We start from the raw sequence: 24,347 nt of genomic DNA, 5'->3' as shown, positions 1-24,347 counted from the left end.
CTTGCTGTGAGACCACAAAGGTCTCTTCTTCAGGTGAGTGGTGGAAACCGAGGTAAAAATAGCACCTTCCAGGTCAGATCAGCGTCAGGAAATTATTTATTATTTATTTATTTATTTATTTATTTATTTATATTTACTTTTTAGCATAGCAAAAGCAGCCTATAAACACTCCGACATAAAATGAGTTAACTTGCAATTGGTATTAATAAAGCATAACTGTAGCTATACTTAGAAACATAAAGTGCCGATACAGACAATACGGTATGGCAAATGCTTGACACGTCACGTCCATGTGGTTTTGACAACTCCTCCCATAAGTTACATTTTAAAAGAAAGAAATTACAAACGCAACTGCGATACATACCCAACACAATAAGAAATGTAGCAGTTTCCAAACGGGGTCATTCTGTCTTTCTGGAATTCTATAAAAACATCACTTCACGTTACGTGTTACATACTGTAAAGTACTGTTCCTTTAAGAGGACCTCCCCCCTCCCGTTTGCTTTGTCCATCACACTTTCTCCGGGTACTCGAGCCCTGCTCAGTTCACTTCAGCACCAGCAGCCATGGCCGAGATCAAAACGGGCGTCTTCGCAAAAAATGTCCAGAAAAGGATCAGCAGAGCGCAGGAAAAGGTAAGCGGCCACTTGCATAATATCCGAGGGTCTCCGCTTGCAAAGCCGACTGTCACCATTTTATTTTTAAATTCAGGGATAACACGGCAGAAATGAGAGGATGCTCAGGATATCAGGGAGGAGCAGGTGTAACTGACAGCGGCAGGGTAATAGTAAAATAACAATGCATAGCATTAGTAATACATACATGCATATAATTAATTACATTGTTGTACATATTTACACATATTTGTTTTAACCTTTTGTTTATTCCCTTGTTTAATGAATCAATTTGCTGCAGCAGCAAATTGCAGTATGATCCAGTGACAGAGTGTAATGTTATCTGGTGCTGCCATGCTGAAAAGGTGCTCTGTGGCATACATCATTATTCAGTAAACTTGCAGTACCCGTTTTTAAATATGGATATTTATATTCAGATCGTAAAAATTACACCCTAAAGCAGTGTCACATAAAAAAAAAAGTTTAATATCCTTGTTGCTTTAATAATAATAATAGTAATAATAATAATAAAAAGCTTGTTGGCATGTGTTAGTTGGTTAAATTGAATCCTGCACCAGAAACCTTCTCTCATTAGAACAGGCTAATGTTTGTTATTCCAGCACGAAATACATTGAACACCAAGTAATTTACACGACAAACGTAATTGCACCCATCTGTGGTATCGCTGCCAGAAGAAATTCTATTAATAATAATACATTGCGTTTTTTTATTTTGAAGTCACAAACACAATACTGATTAAAAATTAATCAGCATTTGTTAAAGATGGCCCTGCTAAAACACGTCCATGTTTTCTAGCAAGGTCAACGTAAGGGGAGGGCAATAATGCTTGATTCTACGCACCATAAATCCCATAGGAATGGATGGCGTTTTTCAGCAATATACATTTAGCCGTTGAGTTGTGTAGTATGTGAATACCGGATAATCTATATGGATTTTGAAGTGCTCTAGCTTGGGCAGAGCCAGCGACCGATTAAAGTAATTTCCAGATTAAATGATGTCCCATTTCAGATGCTTTAAAGCACGGCGTTAGAGCGACACCTTCACCCATGTTAAAAGTGGCAGATACTTGATTGACTACCAGTATGTATTTATTTATTTACTTATGTATTTATATAAGAAGTGTATTGTTCAAACATGTGAATAATTCTCACCTATACCATCCTTAGCCTAAGTAATATAATATGCACTATGCTTTTCCGTCAGATGTAAGCATCAACGTTGCAGGACATGTGGGAAATACAAAATTGTATAATTTCAATGGTTTCTTCTATTTTTAAAATATAATTCGACATATTTTGTTTTCTTTATTTTTGCGTCCATAGAGTAATATTTGCTTTGGCGTTTTCAGGTGTTGTTATCAACGACCAAAATCACGCAGTAAAATGTCCTGTCAGAGTGAATTGCTTGGCATGTAAACATGACAGGGAAAGCCTGCTTCCTTCATCCCCGCCTCCACACACACACACACACACACACACACACACACACACACACACACACACAAACACACGCACACACACACACACACACACACACACACACACACACACACAAACACACACTCACAAACACACACACAAACACACACTCACAAACACACACACGAACACACACACACACACACACACACAAACACACGCACACACACACGCACACAAACACACACTCACAAACACACACACACACAAACTGTTGTAAGAGGATTGCATTTCTTTAAATATCCACCGTCCCACTCATCTGGCATAATGGTGTTCTCAGAGCGAATAGCACACTTGATTTAAATAGGACATAAGCTTACAGATATAGTCAGGATGTACTGTATACAGTATGTATGGGTCACGGGTGTATGTCTGTGTATATCATATTTCCATTGTGATGTCAAATTATATCAACATCCACAAGACAGTCAGGATAGAGTCATTACTGTTAATCTATTTCTTTCTGTACACGAAATCAACTGCAAGATTCATTTCTATAGCCTGGCATTTTCATCCAGATGAGCTGATATCCCCTTGCCCCCATATTGTTCCTACATTTTTATTTATTTATTTATTTATTTATTTTACGTAGAATAAAATCATATTTTTGTAATACAGCTTATATATTCTGTTTTGTTGTTATTCTGTTTTTTTGTTTTTTTAAATGCTTACTGTTTTTCAGTAATATGTATTGTTTTTGCCTTTATAAAGTGCTTTGTGGCGACCTGTTGCAAAAGGCGTTATATAAAAATAAAATTGATTGAATTGATTGATTGATATGCACAGATACGCAATTAACTGTAATGTCAGTTTTGTGGAGGGTGGTTTAATTGGTAATTCATTTAACCAGGTCTTCATTGGCCACTGCTAGCTTCTTAGTAACAGGCAAACTTACACATCTCAGTTTCTTCTGTGACTGCATCACCAAGCAAATCAGCGCAGGCATGAGGAATAAAATAGATTTGCAGGTTGAGCTACTGGATTGCACAAACCAAATTCTGTTTTTCTTAAAGTAAATATGAACAATGTACATTGCCACTGAAAAATAACAAACTACTGTTTTCAGCAGACAGATAAACACAGCTATCAGAGCAAAGGGACACGTATGCTTTTGTAAACCAATATAAAGTAGATCAAATATAAAATGTTTTTTTTTTTTTCTTGATATTACAAACAAGCAAGGGGTTCACAGCACAGTGCTTCCGTTTTGAACCTCACATGTACATTGCTGTGTAGCGTTGTTCTTACATTCAGACGTTGCTGAAAATTTGGACAGCAGCAAAAATACCAAAGAATTGAGACCGAGCGGCCTGGAGAGCCCGTTCCTTCAGCGAGGGTTATGTCTCTAGGGTAGTCTTATCTTGCTTAAATGATTATTTTAGAGAGTATACTGTCTCCAGTTATTTTAATTTCTTTACTAGTCAGCTATGAGATTGAGTTATATGCCATGTAGGTTTTCATTTATTTATTTTTTGTTTTTGGATTACAAATAAATGTTTAAAAAGGTGAGGCAGTGCCAGTTTAATACGATTAAATTTGATTAAAATGCTAGGTGACTTATCAGGGTAAGAATGCAATATACTAAGCTGCCAGTATGATGAGTAGCACAGCAGAAGATGCTACAAGGCATTCTTGCCCCTGCCAAAATGGTGTCTTTTAAATGTGACCATGGGACCATAGGGTAATCAGTGCCCCGTGGTGTACATTCCTGCTTTTCCTGTAAGACTTTTAGAAAATGCACAGTTTTAACGTTCATTTCTCAGACATTTTCCCCCATTAGTTAACTAGTTAAGGAACATTGCTTCAGTGGTCATCAAAATAAAAACAGTTTGCTAGCCACAGTGCATCATACCCTTAATGGAAATGGTTAGTGGTACTGAAACATGTTTCGGTATACCGTTAAAAGGTAATGGGTGTCCAGATAGCTAGCACCAACTATGTATTATGAACAGCTGAAAGATGGTAGGAAAGACAGTGGATGCGTATATATTTGTGACAATATTAGGTCAGTATGCCTAATGGTGGAATGACACCACTGAAGGGATGGGACCCATTGTAGTCAAGGTTAAAAAAAACATGTGGGGAGCACAGTTACAATGCTGGAATAGCAGCAGAGGACTGTTTCAGGACAACAGATAATAGGATGTGTAACAGAGTGAGTTTAGAGATCAGGCACCACCCCTCCTCCCTCGTGCTGCACTAGGCAATAAACAAATAAACCGTAGCTGCTGTTCCAGGGTTTACTGTATTTATTCAGGGAGGTTTGCAGATTGACACCCATGTATAATTACAGCATTCATTCATTTTGTTTAAACCATAAGAATAGCTTTTATATGCAACTCTTTCTATTTGTCAGTGAACAAAAATCTCACTCTTAAGGGTAAGTCTTGCTTTTTTCTTTATATCAGTATCTTTTTTATGCAGACTGTCTTAACAGACCTTCAACAGTAGTACGAGTATGAATGTGACTAAATGTACACGTCAGCTTGTATCACAGACTGTGAGCTGGCTTTAGATTTATAGTCCTAACACGTTTTAATGTAAAACACTGATAATTTATATTGTTATAATGTACAGGATTTCACAGGCAGTCACATTTGACAAGGGCTGGAACTGAAACATGCTTGTTGCGTGAAGCTCACTCGTTCTGGTCACATGTTCTGAAACTCCAGGCTCTATTCACAAAGCTTTAACTCATAAGTTTTGCAATCCTTAAAATACAATTTTAAATTAAAAACTGTTCAAGACAGCTGTTGGCTTTTGTAACACCAGTTTAGACAGTTATTATCAAACACTGTTTCACTTACAAAAGTGTACCATAGTGAGTAAAACAGAGGGGGCAGGTATACGCTTAGAAAGTCGAGAGACACACCGGCATCCAACATTTATTTACAGTTATTTACACAATATGCAGTTTCATTACAGTGTAGTGTGGCCACCACTAGGGTACCAGAAATGGCAACCAGCAAACAAAAAACACTTTTATAAAACAAAACTAAGAAAATGAAGTTTGTCGAAAATATAGGCTGAGCGCTCTTCACTAGAAAGTGGGTCCCATCCCAGTAACAGTCTCCCTGACACATCCTCTCTAAACTTTTGTGGGATAGGAATCCTTGAAACAAAATTCCTTTTTCCTCAATACTAAATACCCAATACAAAGGATCCAGGTGTACACATGGTGATCCTCAGTGGTTGATTTCTCTGCCTACAGCCAATTCATCTTGCCCAGACCATTTGTATCCCTGCCTGTAAAACAAAGGAACGGGCATTCCAGCTCCTTTAATAGCACATGGCCAGGGCTAAATGTTAATCAATAAATCAATTATTTAATTATTTTATTTCTTAGCAGACACCCTTATCCAGGGCGACTTACAACTGTTACAAGATATCACATTTTTACATACAATTACCCATTTATACAGTTGGGTTTTTTACTGGAGCAAAGTACCTTGCTCAAGGGTACAACATCAGTGTCCCCCACCTGGGATTGAACCCACAACCCTCTGGTCAAAAGTCCAGAGCCCTAACCACTACTCTACACTGCTACCCCATCATTAGCTCTTGGCCACATTCCATACATTTTTAGCAGGGAGAGGATTCTTACCCCAGCCCTGCCATATCTAACAAAATCTACAAAATCTACAGTGTTCTGTAGGCTACTCAGAAACAACCATTTTAAACGTAACGTTCTTATTATTGAAGAAAAAATATATACCGTTTCATTTTTAACACGGTAATAATTCACATGCTGATTTTGTATATATATATATATATATATATATATATATATATATATATATATATATATATATATATATATATATATATATATATATATATATCTATATATATGTACATTTACACTGGATGCACAGAGAGAAACAGGAGCAGTTTATTTATCTGTTTCACTCCGCGCTGTGAAAGCCTGCATCGTACAGAATTCAAAAAAAAAAAAAAAGGTTACTTGATGTGAAAGGACCTTTAACTAAGTTTTGTAATCTAAAGTAACATTTAAACTTGCCAGCAGTAAAAAGCAATAGTCTATATATTGTTTTTTGTTTACTATTTAAAAGCTCTTGTGTATGTTGATCTAGCTAAACCTAAATTGTTTGGTGACCTTTCCGTGACATTATCATGAATTATTTTTTTTTTCCACAATTTGCCAGTGAAATGTACTAAAAATCACAGTGACAAAATCATTTCCTTAACGATGAATTTTGGTGAATTTACTATTTACTGGAATCAATTTTATCCTGAACTGACTTGTTTAAAGCTTGAAAAACATAGTAAGTTAATGCTTAGCAGATCCTCAGTTGGAAAGTGTGACAACAGAAAATAGCATTTATTTAAAAAAAAAATAATATATATATATATAGGGTTGATGAATAGAACAGGCTAAAACAAGCAAGAGTATGTATGCAATACATTGCTGAGGTAGAAAGAAGGCAGCTGCAAGAGAAAATAAAAGGTGCAAAGTTCCTGTCAGTGATGCCAGATGGTTCAACCCATAGCACTGTCATAGAAGAGGAGCTAGTATATGTATGATTCTGCCAGAAAGGTCTGCTGACTGTACAGTTTGTGGGCATGCAGTCTGAAGAGGGCAGATGCCCAGCACATCTCAGAAGCTATATCTTCACTCATGAGGCTGATTGTTTTAGACCCTGCTGAGACTGCTGCTAAATGTTGCTTGTTTTTGCATTTTCTTGTGTCATCGTCACCCCCGGAATGATGTTGGCTGGTAAAATGTCTGTGTGGCCGGTGGATTTTTCCATCCACTAGCTATGGTGGCTAGTGCCTGGAAAAGTTAATTTCAAGCCCTGTCTTTGACCTTCCTGGGCTGGAAGCTCGCAGTCATGCGCTGTTAATCACCCGTTAAAAAAGGGAATTGGCTTGGTGGTGGGATTGAAACCTTTCAGTTTTCCTGAGCTGTGGGGAGCTGCTGAGATGGGAGAACATAATTGAACATTCTAAAAAAAACAGAATGCGCAAGACCAAGAGGCCTTCCTTTGTGTGCCACCTGGCCAGGGCTTGGAATTCAGCCTTTTCTTTTCTTGTGCCTTCCTCCATACAACTGCTGTAGAAGTCATGGCAGGTGAGGCCTACTGTTGCCTGCTGATGAGTGACTGAATAGGATTTAAATTAGCCTTTAACCTTACTCAGTTACCATCTGTCAAGGTTTTTTTTTATGCAATATAAAAGTGGCAACCCTTGTTATCTCCCTGTAAATAAACCTATACAAGAGACTTGTAAATTAAAAATCAAAGATACTATGTAAAGAAGGCATTTTAAAATATTTATCACAGCAGGGGCCATATGCCACACTGTGTCAACTCTTCAAGATGGTTTCAAAGGTTTCTATCTGATCAGTAGGCTTTTCATGAACTGATGCAGAAGACAATAATGTTTGATGAGCTGATAGTAAGCCGGATAACATTTCCTGCCCATGTTTCAAATCTGTCTAGGGGTGTTTAATTGTCCATTGAAAACTATCCACATCTAGCCAGGTTTGTATTACAGTTTGGCTTCTGTATTCAACCAATCCAGGCTACTGAGGCTTCTTTTTACTATTGATGCCTCAGGTAAATCAAAAATTTCCTGGAAATGATTTCACTGTATCATTGAGATAAGAGTAAGTCGCACCGACACAGGGCAGTCTGAATCTGATCTATATGTTAACTATGGTGCTTCAGGCACTGTTCAAGTGAAGGGCTAATTCAGTAACCATGCTGTGTAAATATATAAGACCATTTCTTACGGCCTCTGCTCTAGAACTTCCTGCAATCGTAAGTAAAATCACAGTTAGACATCACAGTATGGGGACTCACAATGTGTGGTAGTAACCAGTATGAGTGATATTTAGTGCGTTAGTATGAGCAGTGGGTAGAATGAAACTAACTTTCATTTTAATTAAAGTTCCCCTACAGTTTTGTTTAGGTATATGCCAGCAAGTGTATTTCTACCTCTTCCTTTTTGTATTTCTTCCTCTTTTAGAAGCTGTTTCTGTTATATTAGAGTCTTAAAATGTGCAGGAAGCGAGTGAAAAAGAATGACTTTTGAACTGTGTATGAAGATACAGATAACAATACTATATAGTTGTTTCAATCTATTTTTCATTATCATTATATTTGCATGATAACAAACTTTGGTAACACATTGCATGGTACCATATTACTATTGTTTTTAATACCATATTTGCTCCAAGTTTGTGCTGTGGTCTTCTAGATTGTACTGCTAAGCATTATAATGATATACCTGTGGTATTTTTGCAATGTTTCTGTATACTGATAGAGCAAAGACATAAGCTTGGTGTGTGAAAATTAAAATAAATATGTAATTTCAAACAATTAGTCATCCTTACTTTATTCCTTGGAACAAAGTCAGCTTGCCAATATTTGTCAATGACTTCCTTGATAACCCTGCACAGTTGATTATTAAGGTCCTTGGCAGCTGAATTTTAGTAGCTGCATTGATATATATCCAAGTTCAATGTGGAAAGAGCTAGAAACTCATTTTCAGCTAATATGGGTTTGTCAATGAAATGCAAACATTAAAACCAATTTTTACAGCTGGTTGAAACTTTACCAATGCAGCTGCTAAAATTCAGACCTTAATAATCAGTTGTGCAGGGTTATCAAGGAAATCATTGACAAATATTGGCAAGCTGACTTTGTTCCAAGGAGTAAAATAAGGATGACTAATTGTTTAAATTACACATTTATTTTTATGTTCACAATCACACCCCTAGCTTATGTCATCCATCCTTAAACCTGTCAGTGGTTTTGATTGTGAGATCCCTGATTAAACCAACAGAAACAATTTATTTTGGTTTTATGTTGCTAGTCAGCTGACAATATGAATTGAAGTCTTTTTTTTTTTAATAATGAGATATTGCTTCACGATATATGACTCCTGCTGCTCTGGTTTCTCTCTCTGTCTGCACACACAGCTTAGTGCAATATAATTTTCTTGTGTATTGGAATGACTGGGCACATTATGAAAACCTTCTTGGACTGTGTCAAATTTTTGGGTCACATCACAGAAGGCACCGTATGTGTTTCAATGTGAGAGTTGGTGGAAGAGTAAGAGTGCAGATATGCAATTGAACCAGCCAGCTGACATGACAGCTCAGTGGCATCATATACCATGTAAACGGGGTGTTTCTCGAGGATTAATGATTTTATTTCCTCCTGAAGCTAGTAGCGCTTTTGATCTATACATTTTTTTTTTGTTTGGCTGTATATTTTGCAACACTAGGAGCTCTTTAAAATAAGATCGATATCAATGTTTTAAATAACTACATTTAATAGAATTGAAATTGATTGGAAGTCTTGGAAAACTGCTTTTACAAAATCCAGTCCTGGAACACCCTGTAAAATTGGTATTTTATTACAGGGTCATGGAAAGTCATGGACTTTTTAAAAAAATGTGGTACTTTTTTAATTGTTGCATTTCACATTTTTAAGCCCCTGTTCATGCTTTTTGATTGGCTCACCATGTTGTCAGTCAAGTGTGTTCTCCTGTGAGTTTTATGCGAGCGAGCGACAGGAGAGATTGGGGTTGCTGCTTGATAATGGTTTAGTAGTTGTGTATTTAGTCTTTAAACACTTTAAATTCACTCAAAAATGCCAGGCAAGTGCCATTTCAATAAACGGTGGTTTGAAAACAAGACCTACAATGACTGGCTGCAGAAAGACAAAAACGATCATAACAAAGCACGATGTCGGTATTGTATGAAAAGCTTCGGAATGCAGAACTGCAGTAGCTAAAATTGTGGGTAAATTACTGGAGAAATCGCCGATCAAATATGCTCTTATGAGAGGCATGTCTGCCCTAGATCCAAGGCTTATGTCCTCTGCTAGAGATAAGTGCTGCATAAATCTGAAGAAAATTGAGGATTTTAGTGGATGCCAAAAGAGTAAGTGAGAGTAAGTGTGACGATGTACTTCGCCAGTTCGGAGAGTTTATGGAAGTGACAGTGACTGAGTCACCCGCAAGATTCAAAGATTATGAAATGAATGACAGAGTCGATGCCCTTCTGTATGAACACATGGCCAATAATCCATCTTTTACAGATTTGTGGAAGATTATTCAAACATTGCTGCTGCTTTCGCATGGCCAGGCAAGTGTTGAACGAGGGTTTTTGGTGAATAAGGGGCTTGAAGTTGAGAACCTGCTTGAGGAATCATTAGTATCGCAACGCATTATCCTCGATCACATTCAGTCAGTTGGTGGAATACTAAATGTGCAAATCACAAAACAGCTTTTGCACGTTGCTTCTGGTGCTGGACAAAAGTATATGGCACATCTTGAAGAAAAGAAAAAAAAGGAGCAGCCGTGTCAGAAACGAAAATCGGTGATGGATGAGGCAGAGGATCTCAGAAAAAAGAAAAGGAGAATGGAAACAGACATTGGCAGAGTAATGAAATTGACTGATGAATTTGCTGAGAAAGCAGAATCAACAGGACATTTAACGTAGATTAGAAAATCCAACAGCATGAGGAAAACTGGTAAAGAAAAAGAGCGAGACCTCTCTTCCCTTCAGGATAAAATTGATGAACTTCTGCAAACATTAAAAAATGCAAGCAAGTAAACAGCCAGGTAAGATTGTCTGTTAATATATTATTATTATTATTATTATTTATTTCTTAGCAGACGCCCTTATCCAGGGCGACGTACAATTGTTACAAGATATCACATTATTTTTACATACAATTACCCATTTATACAGTTGGGTTTTTACTGGAGCAATCTAGGTAAAGTACCTTGCTCAAGGGTACAGCAGCAGTGTCCTCCACCGGGGATTGAACCCACGACCCTCCGGTCAAGAGTCCAGAGCCCTAACCACTACTCCACACTATACTAAGTCTGCGCTTTTCAATATAGTATTGAAATAATATATGAGCAGTATTCATAAATCATGTCTATTCAAAAATCATGTAAGACATTTTTTGTAAATTTATAGAAAATAAAATATAATTTTATAATCAGATGCCTTTAATGTAAAGAATTTTAGTTTTATTTGTTAACGTCATCTATAATTAAAATCGTACATGCAATTTAATACAGTCCTACAGTAAATGGTTGTTTTGGCAGTTTTGTGATGACTTTGTGTGTCAGTGTTAATGTCGTGTCTGATGTTTATGGCTTGTTCATGATGTTTATGATGCTTATATATTGTAGTATGACATTATTTTTTGTCCCTGGAAATTATAATGTGTGTGGTCATGGAAAATGCTTTGTAAAAATAGTGTACGAACCCTGTGGAAATGACTAGAAGAGAGCTGGAAGTATTGTACACTGATTATCTCTCACTTAACTCTTTCTGATGGCCTAGAGTTATGTAAAAACTGTAACAAATGTATATGAACTAAACCATAACTATATCCTCCCAGTTACACTGACTGCTTGGGGAATGCATAAATGTATGCTCTGTCTGTTTTATGTAATGGGATCAAAACTATGCATTGTGGATGTTTTCTCAAACCCAACAAAATGTGCATGGAATTCAAATGCATGTAAAATGGCATGTTAGCAATAGTTCACTTCTGTATGTTTTTTGTCCCCCAGAGCCCTTTGTAATTCATGTTTTTATATGCCTCTAAAATGTAGAACTCTGCTAAGATCCGTTCTGGAATCATTACATTGTGGTGTTTAAATCTAGATGCAAATTCTTATCTATTTCCTGTGGCTTATGCCTGATTGCACTGATTGCTGCTTGCTAAACTGTAAGCTGACATATCAAAATGGTATCATGTTATTCTGGACAAGGACTCTTCACACTGAAAGCTGGTTGTTAAGTCAGAGGATCTTGCCTTCTGAAGAATTCCAAGTCAATTGACATGCAGAAACCGTGTCAGTTCCCATCGATCTTACCCTGCAATATTGCAAATAAAAATGTCATACAGCAGCTTTCCTAAATCAAGAATTAACTAGGGAAAAATACATTTCTACAGTAAATACAGTACTGTTGTTCAAACTGTAAATAACTTCTCAGTCAAACTTCCTTTTCTGTCTCTCCCTTTTGATACAGTATCTGAACTGAAGAAGAGCTGCGCTGGCACTTTATAACACAAACATCTTATTCAGCATTCGTTTTATAACTAAATAAATATTAGGTCTATTACGTGGTTATCTTTCCTAATGTATTTACTTTTTTGCTGCAAGAGGAGCTGCGGCTTTCTCCGGGAGACGAGACTCTTCGCTTTAGCCCCGTAATTCACAGAAAGTTACATTTTATCCTCCGTTTATAATGCTCTTCTGTTACAGCACTCATATTGTGTGTCCCCCGAGACCAGCGTTATAGTGAGGGAGCACTGTATATATATATATACAGTGGTTTGCAGAAGTATTCACCCCCTACCAATAACGTCACATTTTGTTGAATTACAAATAATGTATGCAGTTTTTCAAACAAACTTTTTTTTATTCAAAGCTGTAGTGGTTAAACTGAACACTGTTATATGAGGAGGAGGTTAAATGTCAACAAAACTTGAAAATAAAATGTACAAAATGAAATTTACTGGTTGCATAAGTATTCAGCCCCTTAAGTCAGTACTTGGTAGAAGTGCCTTTTGCAGCAATTACTGCTATGCGTCTTTTTGGATAGGTCTCTACTAGCCTTACACAGTGGGATATATAATCCATCCATCCATTATCTCAAACCACTTAATCCTAGAGGGTTGCGGTGAGCCAGAGCCTAACCCAGCAGATTTAGGGGTGCAAAGCAGGACTACACCCTGGACGGGACGCCAGTCCATCGCATTAAAATATCTTCACAGGAAAATTGCTCCAGTTCTGATTTTGGGGATCGTTGATGGACTGCAATCTTCAAGTCTCATCATACATTTTTGATTGGATTCAAGTCAGGACTTTGACTGGGCCACTCAAGAACATTAATTATCTTCTTGTTCAACCACTCCAGTGTGGCTTTGGCTTTGTGCTTCGGGTCATTGTCCTGCTGAAATGTGAATTTCCTCCCCAGTTTCAGAGTCTTGGCTGACTCAAACAGGTTTTCCTCAAGGATTCGCCTGTACTTTGCACCATCCATTCTCCCCTCTATCCTGACAAGCTTCCCAGTCCCTGCTGAAGAGAAGCATCCCCATAACATGATGCTGCCACCACCATGCTTGACAGTTGGGATTACCATGCTTGACAGTTGGGATGGCGTTGACTGGGTGATGTGCAGTGTTGGGCTCGCGCCAGACGTAACGCTTGGAATTTAGACAGATAAGTTCAATTTTTGTCTTGTCTGACCACAAAACCTTTTTCCACTTGTCTGCAGTTTCATCTACATGCTTTTTCGCAAACTCCATATATGCTTTAAGATGGGGCTTTTTGAGTAATGGCTTATTTCTTGCCACCCGTCCATACAGGACAGCTTTGTGTAGGGACCGGATTATTGTTGATGTGTGAACATTGACTCCCATCTCAGACACAGAACTTTGCAGATCACTCAAGGTCATTGTTGGCTTAAGTGACATCCCGAACCAGTTTCCTGCCTGCCTGGCTGCTCAGTTTGGGAGGGTGGCCTGATCTGGGTAGTGTCTGGGTGGTATGATGCATCTTCCACTTCTTAATGATGGACTTCACTGTGCTGAGAGGGATAATCAGCGCCTTTGAAATTTTCTTGTACCCTTCTCCTGCTCTGTGCCTCTCTACCACCTTATCCTTGACCTGTTTCGAAAGCTCCTGGTTGGTTTGTTGGATCACTATGTGAGTTGCAGCTTGAAAGTGGTTATATACCTGAGGGAAATTATCTACAAGTTAAATCACTTAGGCTGAAACCATTTCACTAATGTTGTGACCTTTCAAACAAATCATTTGCACCAGAGCTGATTTAGGGCTGCAGTAGCAAAGGGGTTGAATCCTTATGCAACTGAGATTAATCTGTTTTTCTCTGTAAATCTTACTTATTTATATTCTTTATTCATTTTTTAACTTGTGTGTGTGTGTATGTATGTATGTGTGTATATATATATATATATACACACACACACACCATGATATGAGCCATTAGTAGTACAGGGGTTACAATTTTATGTTGGTGTACCGATGGTTTCCCAATGGTATGAACTATTAGACACTGCCAGTCCTTTTCAGTATTATTCCCAGTGTGTAGTAAATGTTCTAAATCCATTGCTGGTGTTCACACTTTATTACAACCTCACAAGACAGAATAGAGTATTTAATAATAAAACATCCCACCAGCTTGAATGTAGCTAGAGGGACAATGGCAATGTGTCATTGTGATGGAATGTATATATTGCTCAGTAAGTATGAAGATGTGTTGAGAAACAGGGTCATGGGGAGCTTAGGATGGTGTTTTACTGTATTTATAGGTATGTATATATCTGGGACATTTTGAATAAAGTGTTAGTGGGCTTCAGAAGCAGTCAGTTTTTTTCGGCCAGTCAGTGTATGTGATGGTAACCTATTGATGCCTGGAACAGACACTACTGTATCATGTGTTTTTATATCCTGTGTGGGTTATGTACGGCATGTTGCTTACAGACTATGGGGTCTATTCATAAAGGGTTAACGACTGTCGAAATGAGAAAACAGGAGTACATGATCGGATTTTGTCCATAGCCGCCTATTTAACTGCAGTTGCTATTCATAAGAGATAATTCAGAGGCATCGTTAAGCCTCAACGAATTTCTTCTATGTTTTTAACAAATTGAGAGAAAGGATTACCTCGTTAGCATAAAGTTTTCATTGGTTCTGAGCGTCAACCAGCTATTTATAAGAGTGAATGACAGCAAAATGCTGTCGATAACTAGGAGTTATTGAACGCTTTCTACAGTCAAGTCTAAACTAACAACAGCCTCGGCAGACTCGTTTTTTAAAGACCTATTTTATTACTACACTTGCTCTGTTATACAATTTGACATACCTGTGATTAACACTGCCTATTTTGAAAAAAAAACTTAAAAAATCTGTAGCTTTATATGAAGGAACATGTTTAATATAAATATATACTCACACAAGAACATATTCTCTGGCATAATCATTTTAAAACAGTGCTGTGAAGCGGAAAGCAAGTGAGAGACTGAGAATAGACAGTTGTATTATTATTATTATTATTATTATTATTATTATTATGATGTCTTTGCTGTGATTCATGGCTGTCAGCGTTCCTTTTCTTTTTATTTATTTTACCTGTGTTCACAGTAAACAATTTGGACGAATACTGCCTGTGTGAACCTGTTTATTTTCATGGAGCGTTACAATATACAGTATATCAGTGCTGCTTATACAGGGAAATTTGGGCTTGTTTGGTATTGCAAAAAACACTGATCGAGGCTCGATCTGTGTTCGAAAAGGAGTCTTTTTTTTTGTGCACCACAAAACGATCAATTTTGTGTACAGTGTGCAATACGGAGTGAAACTTTCACTGATTCAATAAACATAAACTCGCCTGTTTTATTCTCTAGTTTAAGTGGGGTTTATTAATAATAATAATAATAATAATAATAATAATAATAATAATAATAATAATAATAATAATAATTGTTTTCAAAATTATTATTATTATTATTATTATTATTATTATTATTATTATTATTATTATTATTATTTTTATTATTCAAACATCCTCCTACAGTGCTTTTTGTTTATTTATTTTTTTAGTTATTTTTTTGGTCATGCAGTTAAGAATGGAAATCTTATGTGTGCATATGGAAATGTGTTTACCAGCATTGCCAAACAAAGTATTTTTTTTTTTCTAAATTGTCATGTCCTGAATTTTTGGCAGACGTGATAGGGGCATCGGAATCAGGTTTTGCAAACTGCCTGTGACTGGCAGCTGCAGATTGCAGACAGGTTTCGGTAGGAGGCTACTGTCAGTGGATTCCATTTTTCTTTTTGCAACAGCTACCGACGTCACCCAGGGAACATTAATAATGCTGATGATGTCATCAAAGAGAGGCGGATTTTCGTTCTTGAAGTGCTTTGCGACAGCCGCCCGTATTCTCAGATCATTTTATGAATAGCAATATGGATGACTTTCGTTAGTTTTAAACGAAATTCATTTTGTTACGGCAGTCTGCAAGTACTTTTATGAAGAGGGATCCTTGTGTATAAAGCTTGTGAAGCTGTGTTTTCTCAATGCTGATATGTGAAGAAGCAGGTATGAAGATACCACTTCTGTTTGAAACTAAATGAAAATCTTCACAACTTTAACTCTAGAGCTTCTGTTTTTCTGTTTTAATTAATTTCATTTTTCGGTACTTATTTTTTGCTATTTTCGAGTTTTATGTAAATATTTTTTTTATTCGGGCCTTTCGCATTTTACATACTGTACATAATTATTGTTTTCGGTTACTTTCCAAAATGCTTGGACGTTTTTTTTTTCTGTCACAATATGTATAGTAACTCGACAGTACAGTAGTCTCTGCGTATAGCAACACCTCCTAAGAGAACACTTCGCCTAAGGGAACAAACACTCTTGTGGTGAAACTGAGTTTTCACATTGTAAATACTCCGGCTAAAAGAACAGGAACTTCTCTAAAAGAACACCTTCTTGGCACCGATAGCGATTCATTCACAACGGATACAGTAATGTTTTGTAAACTCATCATCATCAAACTTAAATTAAAAGTGTTTATTCAGACTTTTCAAAAGGGACTTGTCAGTGTCTTTTTTTTTTAATTTAGTAGTCGCCAATTAGGTTTTTTTTGTGTTTTCTCCCCAATTTAATAGTGTCCAATTATTTTTAGGCTCAGCTCACCTCTGCCACTCCTGCGCTGACTCGGGAGCGGCGAAGACGAACACACGCTGTCCTGCAAAGCGTGTGCCGTCAGCCGACCGCTTCTTTTTCACACTGCAGGCCCACTATGCAGCCATCTCAGAGCTACAGAGTTGGAGGACAACACACTCTGGGCAGGTTACAGGCAAGCCCGCAGGCACCTGGCCAGACTACAGGGGTCGCCCCCTAGGTGGTGCTCGGCTGGTGGTGGTGCTCGGCTTTCTGTAGATTTTTCTGTGTTACAGGTAATAGGACCCCACCTGACCCTCGGACAATATAAAACATAAAACTGACGGGGTCCTATTACGAGTAACACAGGAAGTGAATTAAAAAGGAAAAATTGGCTGAATATGAGTCAAAGTAAAATTCCGGTAAATAAGAAGTTCAATTGAAAAATGGTCTTGTGTGAATGTTGGTTATTATTGTATCTTTAAACTGGCAATGTGTTCGTACTGTAGTTATATGTGGTTGTATAGGAAATTACATTGATAGATAGCTATGCTGTGTTCCATTGGAGCACTATGTTTACTTCTGGAATCCACAATCATTCTGCAAGTCAACATTTCAATCATGGAAACTAGGAATGAGCCAATATAGACTTAAAAAAAGGATACTGTTGGGAACTATTGTTCAAACAGCTGGCAGCTCTTTCCAGCAATCTGGGGGAGGGGTGTATTTTAATGTACCACTAGAAAGGGACTTTATGTAACATTCCAGCATGAAATTTGATGAAGTAAAGTCTTGTTTCAATTCTACTGATGCATGACAGTACTGACTGAGAGCTTTTCCTGACCTAATTCAATCCAGTCTGAGCCAGTGACTCCCCTATGCATCCCCTAATAAAAGAATCAGTCAGAATAATGTCACCCAGTTCCTAAAATAGGGATAATGTCCCCAGCAAAAAGTTTGAGTTTTTGTCTTGTAATAGACACCCATTTTAAAAGAAAGTAAAATGTACACTGTAAAATATTCAGGTACACATATCTACCAGGCTTTGGGAGAGGGGCTGTATGGGTAAGTGCCTGTACTGTGTATATTAACCATGACTTTGTCATGCCCTCCCTCGTTTTTAATGAAGGACCTTCTGTATCGCTGTGACCCATTCCATTATTTATCTTTGTTAGTGTCTACATAGGAAATACCTACAGTATTGTGCAAATGTGTTAGAACACCTCAAACATGTAAATCTCTGGGTGTGAGAATTTCAATTTTCAGTCAATAATCAGTGAAAATGTTAGACATTATGTGTTTTAATTAGGCATCTTAAACAGCTTGGATGGATTTTACCATTTGTGGCTATGTGTTCCTTTACTCTTACTATTTTACATGTTCGTGCATGGCTTATAAAAATGATCAATTACAGTACAATCACTAATTTCTCTGTTTTGACAATTTTCCAAGATTTCTAGTTAGAGGTGTTTGATTTCACATTCACAACAAATCAAATCAACAGAAGCAATGGGGTGTTCTCGTACATTTGTACACTACTGTATTTTTACAATAGGTTCCTAATATCGATTGTTTCTTAAAATGTGAAAAACAAAAACAGTGTATTTTCTTCAATCAAACAAATAATCTGATAAAATATTTGGATGAAATCCTTTGTTAGTTACAGTAAATACTAATAAAGAAAAACATTGGATGAAAAGGCCACTTTCACCCATGTAACTACGTTTGTGCATATTGCTTTGGACAGATGTCAGATGAGTGATGATGACATTTTGTATTGTGACTGGTAAAACATTTAGTGACCCGTCACTGTGACAGGCAGCAGTTTTTCCTAGCGGACATCAGGCACCTGCTAAACATGCGGGTGGATTAAATCGAACCTTTTTGAGTTGTAAAAGGGAAAACATTACTTTGCATATTTATCACAGTACCAGTTCTACAGATTAATAGTGCTGACAGATATTTCTGTACCAAATCTAAATCTAACCCCACTCCCTGCTTTTCAGTGGAGAGCTGCAGAACTGTTTTGCAGGGGTAGATCTGTCTATTGCAAAAATCAGCTGCTATTAACAACTCTGAATGTCTACATGCAAAGCAACACTGTAATGTAAATGTCGAAATGTCATTATCCATAATCCATTTTTAATGTAGGTACTCTTATTGGTAGTAAATTATATTGTGGGTTAGTTTCATTGTTATCTACAGCTGTGTTTACAATTTTTGGGAAAATGTTTCCCTTAAGTTTCCTTTTAGCACAGACAAGATTCGTGCTGCGCTAAAGTTGTGCCAATCCAACTAATTCCAGTGAGGTTTTAACCATGTACTATTAACACTAGAACCGCCAGATTTTCGAACTACCTAGAACCGCCACGTGGGTCACTGTGACCCATTCATTATTAAACTGCATCGTTATGAAAATGAAAGACATACTATCGGATACAACCGAAAAGTTTATTCATGAACATCATTTCTAACATTTGCATCGCAGAAACACCATATTTAAACAGAAAATTCAACATAAAAGGCTTTACTTTTAAAATGAGCGAATATACAGCACGACTACAAACAGTGAAAAAATATAATAAAATACACATTTCAAAAGAAACGGGTATGTACATATACCTGTGTACAGGTGTAAACGGGTATATATACACACAAAACTATAAAACCAAAATCATTGTTTCTAATACTACATAAAAATTAAATATAACACTACTTCCGGTATGACGGCTGCATTGTACTCTATGGAGGAGCGTACGCGTCCGTCAGCTGACTGTACCTGCATCCAGGAGCTGTGTTGTAAACACAGACACAGTTCCATTAAACACAATTGTGTAAACTGGTACATACAAACCTGTAAAACCTAAATGTTTTTTTTTTTCTAAAAGTAATATTAAAAAATAATATAGATTTCATATTAGGTACATAAGTTGTTATCCTACCTGTCATTTCAGTTTGCTGTATGCATCTGAGTGCAGCTTGCCGTATTCCAATCAAAATGACTACTTTCAAGATTAAATATTTCCTTCTGATATATTCCCAGTTGCATTTGTGAAACAAAACGAAGGATTGTTGTCTCCCAGGTACACTGAAAAATAAGCAACTAGGCTTTCACTGAGTTGGCATCTTGACAAATCCACAATCATAGCAATCTCTGTCTAGTAGTCAGTCTACAAATAAAGAAAGGCTTGAAATAAAAAATAAAAAAACATGTGTGCTAGGAGCAGGAGGCGTGTCTTGTTTGCTGCATTTACAAAAACTATAGAATATCTTTTGTTATGTTAAAAACAAGCCATGTATTGTAATGCATAGGTCACATTGACCCACGTGGCGGTTCTAGGTAGAACTGTTTATAACTTTATCATTTTTGCGATTCTGGCTATCAAACGCTGTCAGGATATTTAATTCATATATTTAGGAAAAGTCAAAAACGAACATACACATACGATTTACAACAGAAGAGTAATTAACATTTTAAATGCAAAATGGGTCACACTGACCCGCATGGCTGTTCTAGTGTTATGTGTGTTTTGTTTTATGGCTACCTGTGGCAGGGCAAAAGCCCTGCTTGTATAAATAGTGTGTGTGGGAATGTAGGGTTGGCAGGGATGGGGTTCATTCTGTCCCTGCCAACAATCACAGGTGTGGACCACGCAGTTCTGAATTGCACACAGACAGGCCTGCAGGTGCCCGGCCAGCCACAGGGGTTGCTGGTGAGCCAAGGATTCCCCAGCCGACCTGAACCCTCCACACCCAGGCAGCGCTTGGCCAATTGTGCACCGCCCCCTGGGAACTCCTGGCCACGGTCAGCAGTGGCATAGCCTGGATTCAAACTGCCGATCCCCAAGGTATAAGGCGCATCCTGCACTCCGGGCGGAGTGCCTTTACTGGATGTGCCACTCGGGTGTATAACTTGCTTACAGCTTACTCTGGGAAATCTGTTATGAAACACCTGAGAATGTACTTTTGACAATGACGGGGATGCACTGATGTAGTTCTGTGTAGGACTTTCCCTGGTTTGTATTTTTTAATTTTTTTTATATATACCAAGTGAATTGCCCTTGCGTTATTTTTTATTTTCTTTGCTGTTGTGTGGTAAGCATTTCTTTACATAAGATTTGCAACACGGTTACAGAAGATCATGTAGTTTATGATCTTGACTCTCCAACACGTTGCTATTAGCAGTCTATAGTACGGCACATCATGGTACAGTATATACTATATAAAACCTTTTGTGTTGGCTTGTGATGACTTAATGTAGTAAAGATTGCTTTCAAAATCTCTGTTTAGTACTGATCTGTTTTCTATTTATGAATGCAGTGCTTCTGACACTAGCAGATTGCAACTCAGTATTGTGTTAATGACTCATGGAAACCAGCACTCTGCATGTCATTATGAGTTTCAATGGCTCCAATATATGGAACAGACAAGAGATATATGTTCGCTCTTCACATTCATGATGCCCTTTCTTTCTTACTTTTAGGTGCTTCAGAAGTTGGGGAAAGCCGATGAAACAAAAGATGAACAGTTTGAGCAGTTCATCCAGAACTTCAAGAAACAGGAGGTAGGGATTGTGCTCATTACATTGTGCCAACAATGGATTTATACAAAATGGAATGTCTTGATTTGAGTTTTCTGTCCAAAGCTTATTCCATGTTTGAATGTATTTTAATTCAGAAGTAAGCGGCCCATGTAAGGCCTTATAAGGTGGCATGGTCATGTCAACCTTTTGCCCCATATGTAAGGTATATATTTATGCTAAAGATCGCTATGTCCTCTACAATAAGAGGTAATTTCACGTGTTTCTGGTTATATTTATATTTACTTACATTTTTGTTTTGTTTGGTAATTCACTGATGGTGAAAATAGAATGTCTTTAAAAGGCGGACATAAAAAGTGAAATATTCTACAATTTAGTATTTACTGTTTTTCAGGTAAGCATTTACATATTAAGGAACATTTGTTTTATAATAATTCTATCGTAAATTATCAGTTTTGAATATGACAACACAATTTGTTTTTAGCTTTAATACATACATGTTTACTACTGAATAATCTATTTTTAGACTGTGAAATGTCACAAAATAAGCCATGAATAAAACATAGCCCTCACCATAAGTGTGTCATAAGTGTGATTGTTGGAAAACATGGAACAAGTATTGAATAGCAGTTTGCTACGCATGAGGAATGACGGCTGTATTCATGTTATTTTTCTGAAAAGTGATTTAACATTGGATAGAAAAAACTGTTAGTTCCAAAAATGCAAGCACTGCTGTGATAGATGAAAGCTGCAATATGGTAGAGAAGTTAAGATTCATTTGTGTCAAAGCAAGTGGCTGGCCAGCAGAACACGGCTGTACAAACAAGTCCTTTGATCTCCAGCCCTGACATGAAAGAAGTTTGCCCTTCGGGAGTCCACTGGGGTATAAAACTAGTTAAACAGGTTTTTGCTTAGAAAATACAGCTGGTTTATGAGGGGGTCATAAAGCTAGTTTTCAAGGGGACCAAAAGAAGAGACCAGGCTCTAAGACTTCAGAGAGATCCAAAGAGATAGTGCCACTGGGATCAAAGGGTCTTAGGCAAATCGGAGAGATAGGAACAAGGAAGGTGACAAAAACCAGATGTATGGACCTTTGTGGCACTAGGGTCTGAAGACTGCACTGAGTTCAGAGATCTTCACACTAGATCACACACACACACACACACACACACACACACACACATACACACACTCACACACACACACACACTAACACTAAATGAAATATATGGTAACAGGATAATGAGTTGTACCTTTTCTATTGGTTAAGTGTCAGAGAAAGAGGAGGAGAGAGACACCTATGCAGAAGGGTATTTAATGTCATGCAACAATTGTAAGAACGAGTATTCTGTGTCCTGTACCTGGGACCAGACTCCCTGCATATTTCAATAAACCTAACAACTGACTGAAGAAAAGGACTCTGTGCAGTTTCTTGAATCTACTTACTCACCATCCTTTTTTAAGTTACATCAGTGATACTACCTTAAATGTGTCATAAATGTGGTACTACTGTTTTATAAAGCATACATTATTTGTAAGACACATAAATCAGAAAATAAGTTAATGTAAATCAGAGAAAAACATGTAGAATAATATTTTTGTACAAATGGCGCCCCATAGTTTTTAGGGACTTTATGCTAATAGAATTCCCTAACACCATTCCTAACACATGGCGAAATGCAGTTTGTTCGTTATCAGTTTGTTACAAGCCATTACTGGCCAATGTACCTCTCAATATACTCTACAGCAGGGCCTTTCAACCGCATACCCCTGCGGGTACTTCTAAGGGTCATAGGGGGCGCGTAGGAGAAATGCACAAAAAAATGAAAGTAAAAGAAAACAAAGATCTTGAATTGATTTTTTTACTGTATTATATATTATCTGTAAACCGCTGTGTGCATAAATATTTCATTTTTGTTTAGCAGCTCAAAGGTTAGTATAGTATAATTTTAAAGTTATCATCCACCTGTACACACGCATGATTTCAATTGAGTGGATTCCCACTCTGATATTAGGGTGGGTGAAGCAGGCGTCTCGCGATTCAGCCTATGGAGTCTTCTGTGCAGCTCACAAACTTTGCAGTTTTCAACTCGTCGTATAATAGCACACTCCATTACTGGGGCTCTTGCTAGGGAAGATAATAATCGGGGAATTGCTGAGGAGGGTGAATTGTGATGAATAGACGTCTGCACATTTTTAAAATCCATGCCGCAGTCTGGGTGCATTGGATTTTGTGTGGGGGGTGTTCAGAGCCTTTGAGATTTGAATAACCTCTTTAGATTGGTTTTAGCTCTGGGGCCGTGCTCATTTTCATTCACTCTGTCGGCAGGTGCATGGGAAGGGGAAACAGCATGGGAATTCATAAAAATGCTGATAAGGTATTTATCTGATGTGAGCAATTAATGTTCCAGCAGCTCACTCGATTTAGAATCCAGCACTGACAAATCCCTTATGAGAACAAAATAAACATGACATGGTAATATATCGTTTAAATAATTAGCCTGTCAATGCCCACTACTGTGGTTTCATCATTCCTAGAAATCAGCTACATTTTTGGTTACCGCTGCAATTGCTCTTAGAATGTTTCTATATAGTAAGTATATTTGACCTATTCACTACGACTAATATATTTAAGATGATCTTTATTTCCATTGAAGTATATATATATATATATATATATATATATATATATATATATATATATATATATATATATATATATATATATACAGTACTGTGCAAAAGTTTTAGGCAGGTGTGAAAAAATGCTGTAAAGTAAGAATGCTTTCAAAAATAGACATGTTAATAGATTATATGTATCAATTAACTAAATGCAAAGTGAATGAACAGAAGAAAAATCTAAATCAAATCCATATTTGGTGTGACCACCCTTTGCCTTCAAAACAGCATCAACTCTTCTAGGTACACTTGCACAAAGTCAGGGATTTTGTAGGCATATAGTCAGGTGTATGATTAAACAATTATACCAAACAGGTGCT

At 37.3% G+C, this 24,347-nt stretch overlaps 1 protein-coding gene across 9 annotated transcripts in view; it reads left to right on the top strand.

The window, feature by feature from the left end:
* Window positions 1-390: 390 nt before the first annotated feature.
* The window catches only part of LOC117400495 (amphiphysin-like), a 76,913-nt gene continuing 52,956 nt past the window's right edge, over window positions 391-24,347 (top strand). For 4 of the 9 annotated variants that reach the window (XM_059023061.1, XM_059023059.1, XM_059023058.1 and 1 more), the window contains exons 1-2: window positions 394-635; window positions 21,292-21,372. In XM_059023061.1, coding sequence (XP_058879044.1) covers window positions 567-635; window positions 21,292-21,372 — 150 coding nt within the window. In that variant the 5' untranslated portion in view covers window positions 394-566. Of the gene's footprint in view, window positions 636-21,291; window positions 21,373-24,347 lie in introns of all 9 variants that reach the window. The other 5 variants (XM_059023056.1, XM_059023060.1, XM_059023057.1 and 2 more) reach the window with 5 other exon arrangements.

The sequence above is a fragment of the Acipenser ruthenus genome, chromosome 4 (assembly GCF_902713425.1).
Source record: "Acipenser ruthenus chromosome 4, fAciRut3.2 maternal haplotype, whole genome shotgun sequence".
NCBI classification, from domain to species: Eukaryota; Metazoa; Chordata; class Actinopteri; order Acipenseriformes; family Acipenseridae; genus Acipenser; species Acipenser ruthenus.
Note: the sequence above shows the minus strand (reverse complement) of the source record. Positions and strands in the feature narration are given on the sequence as shown.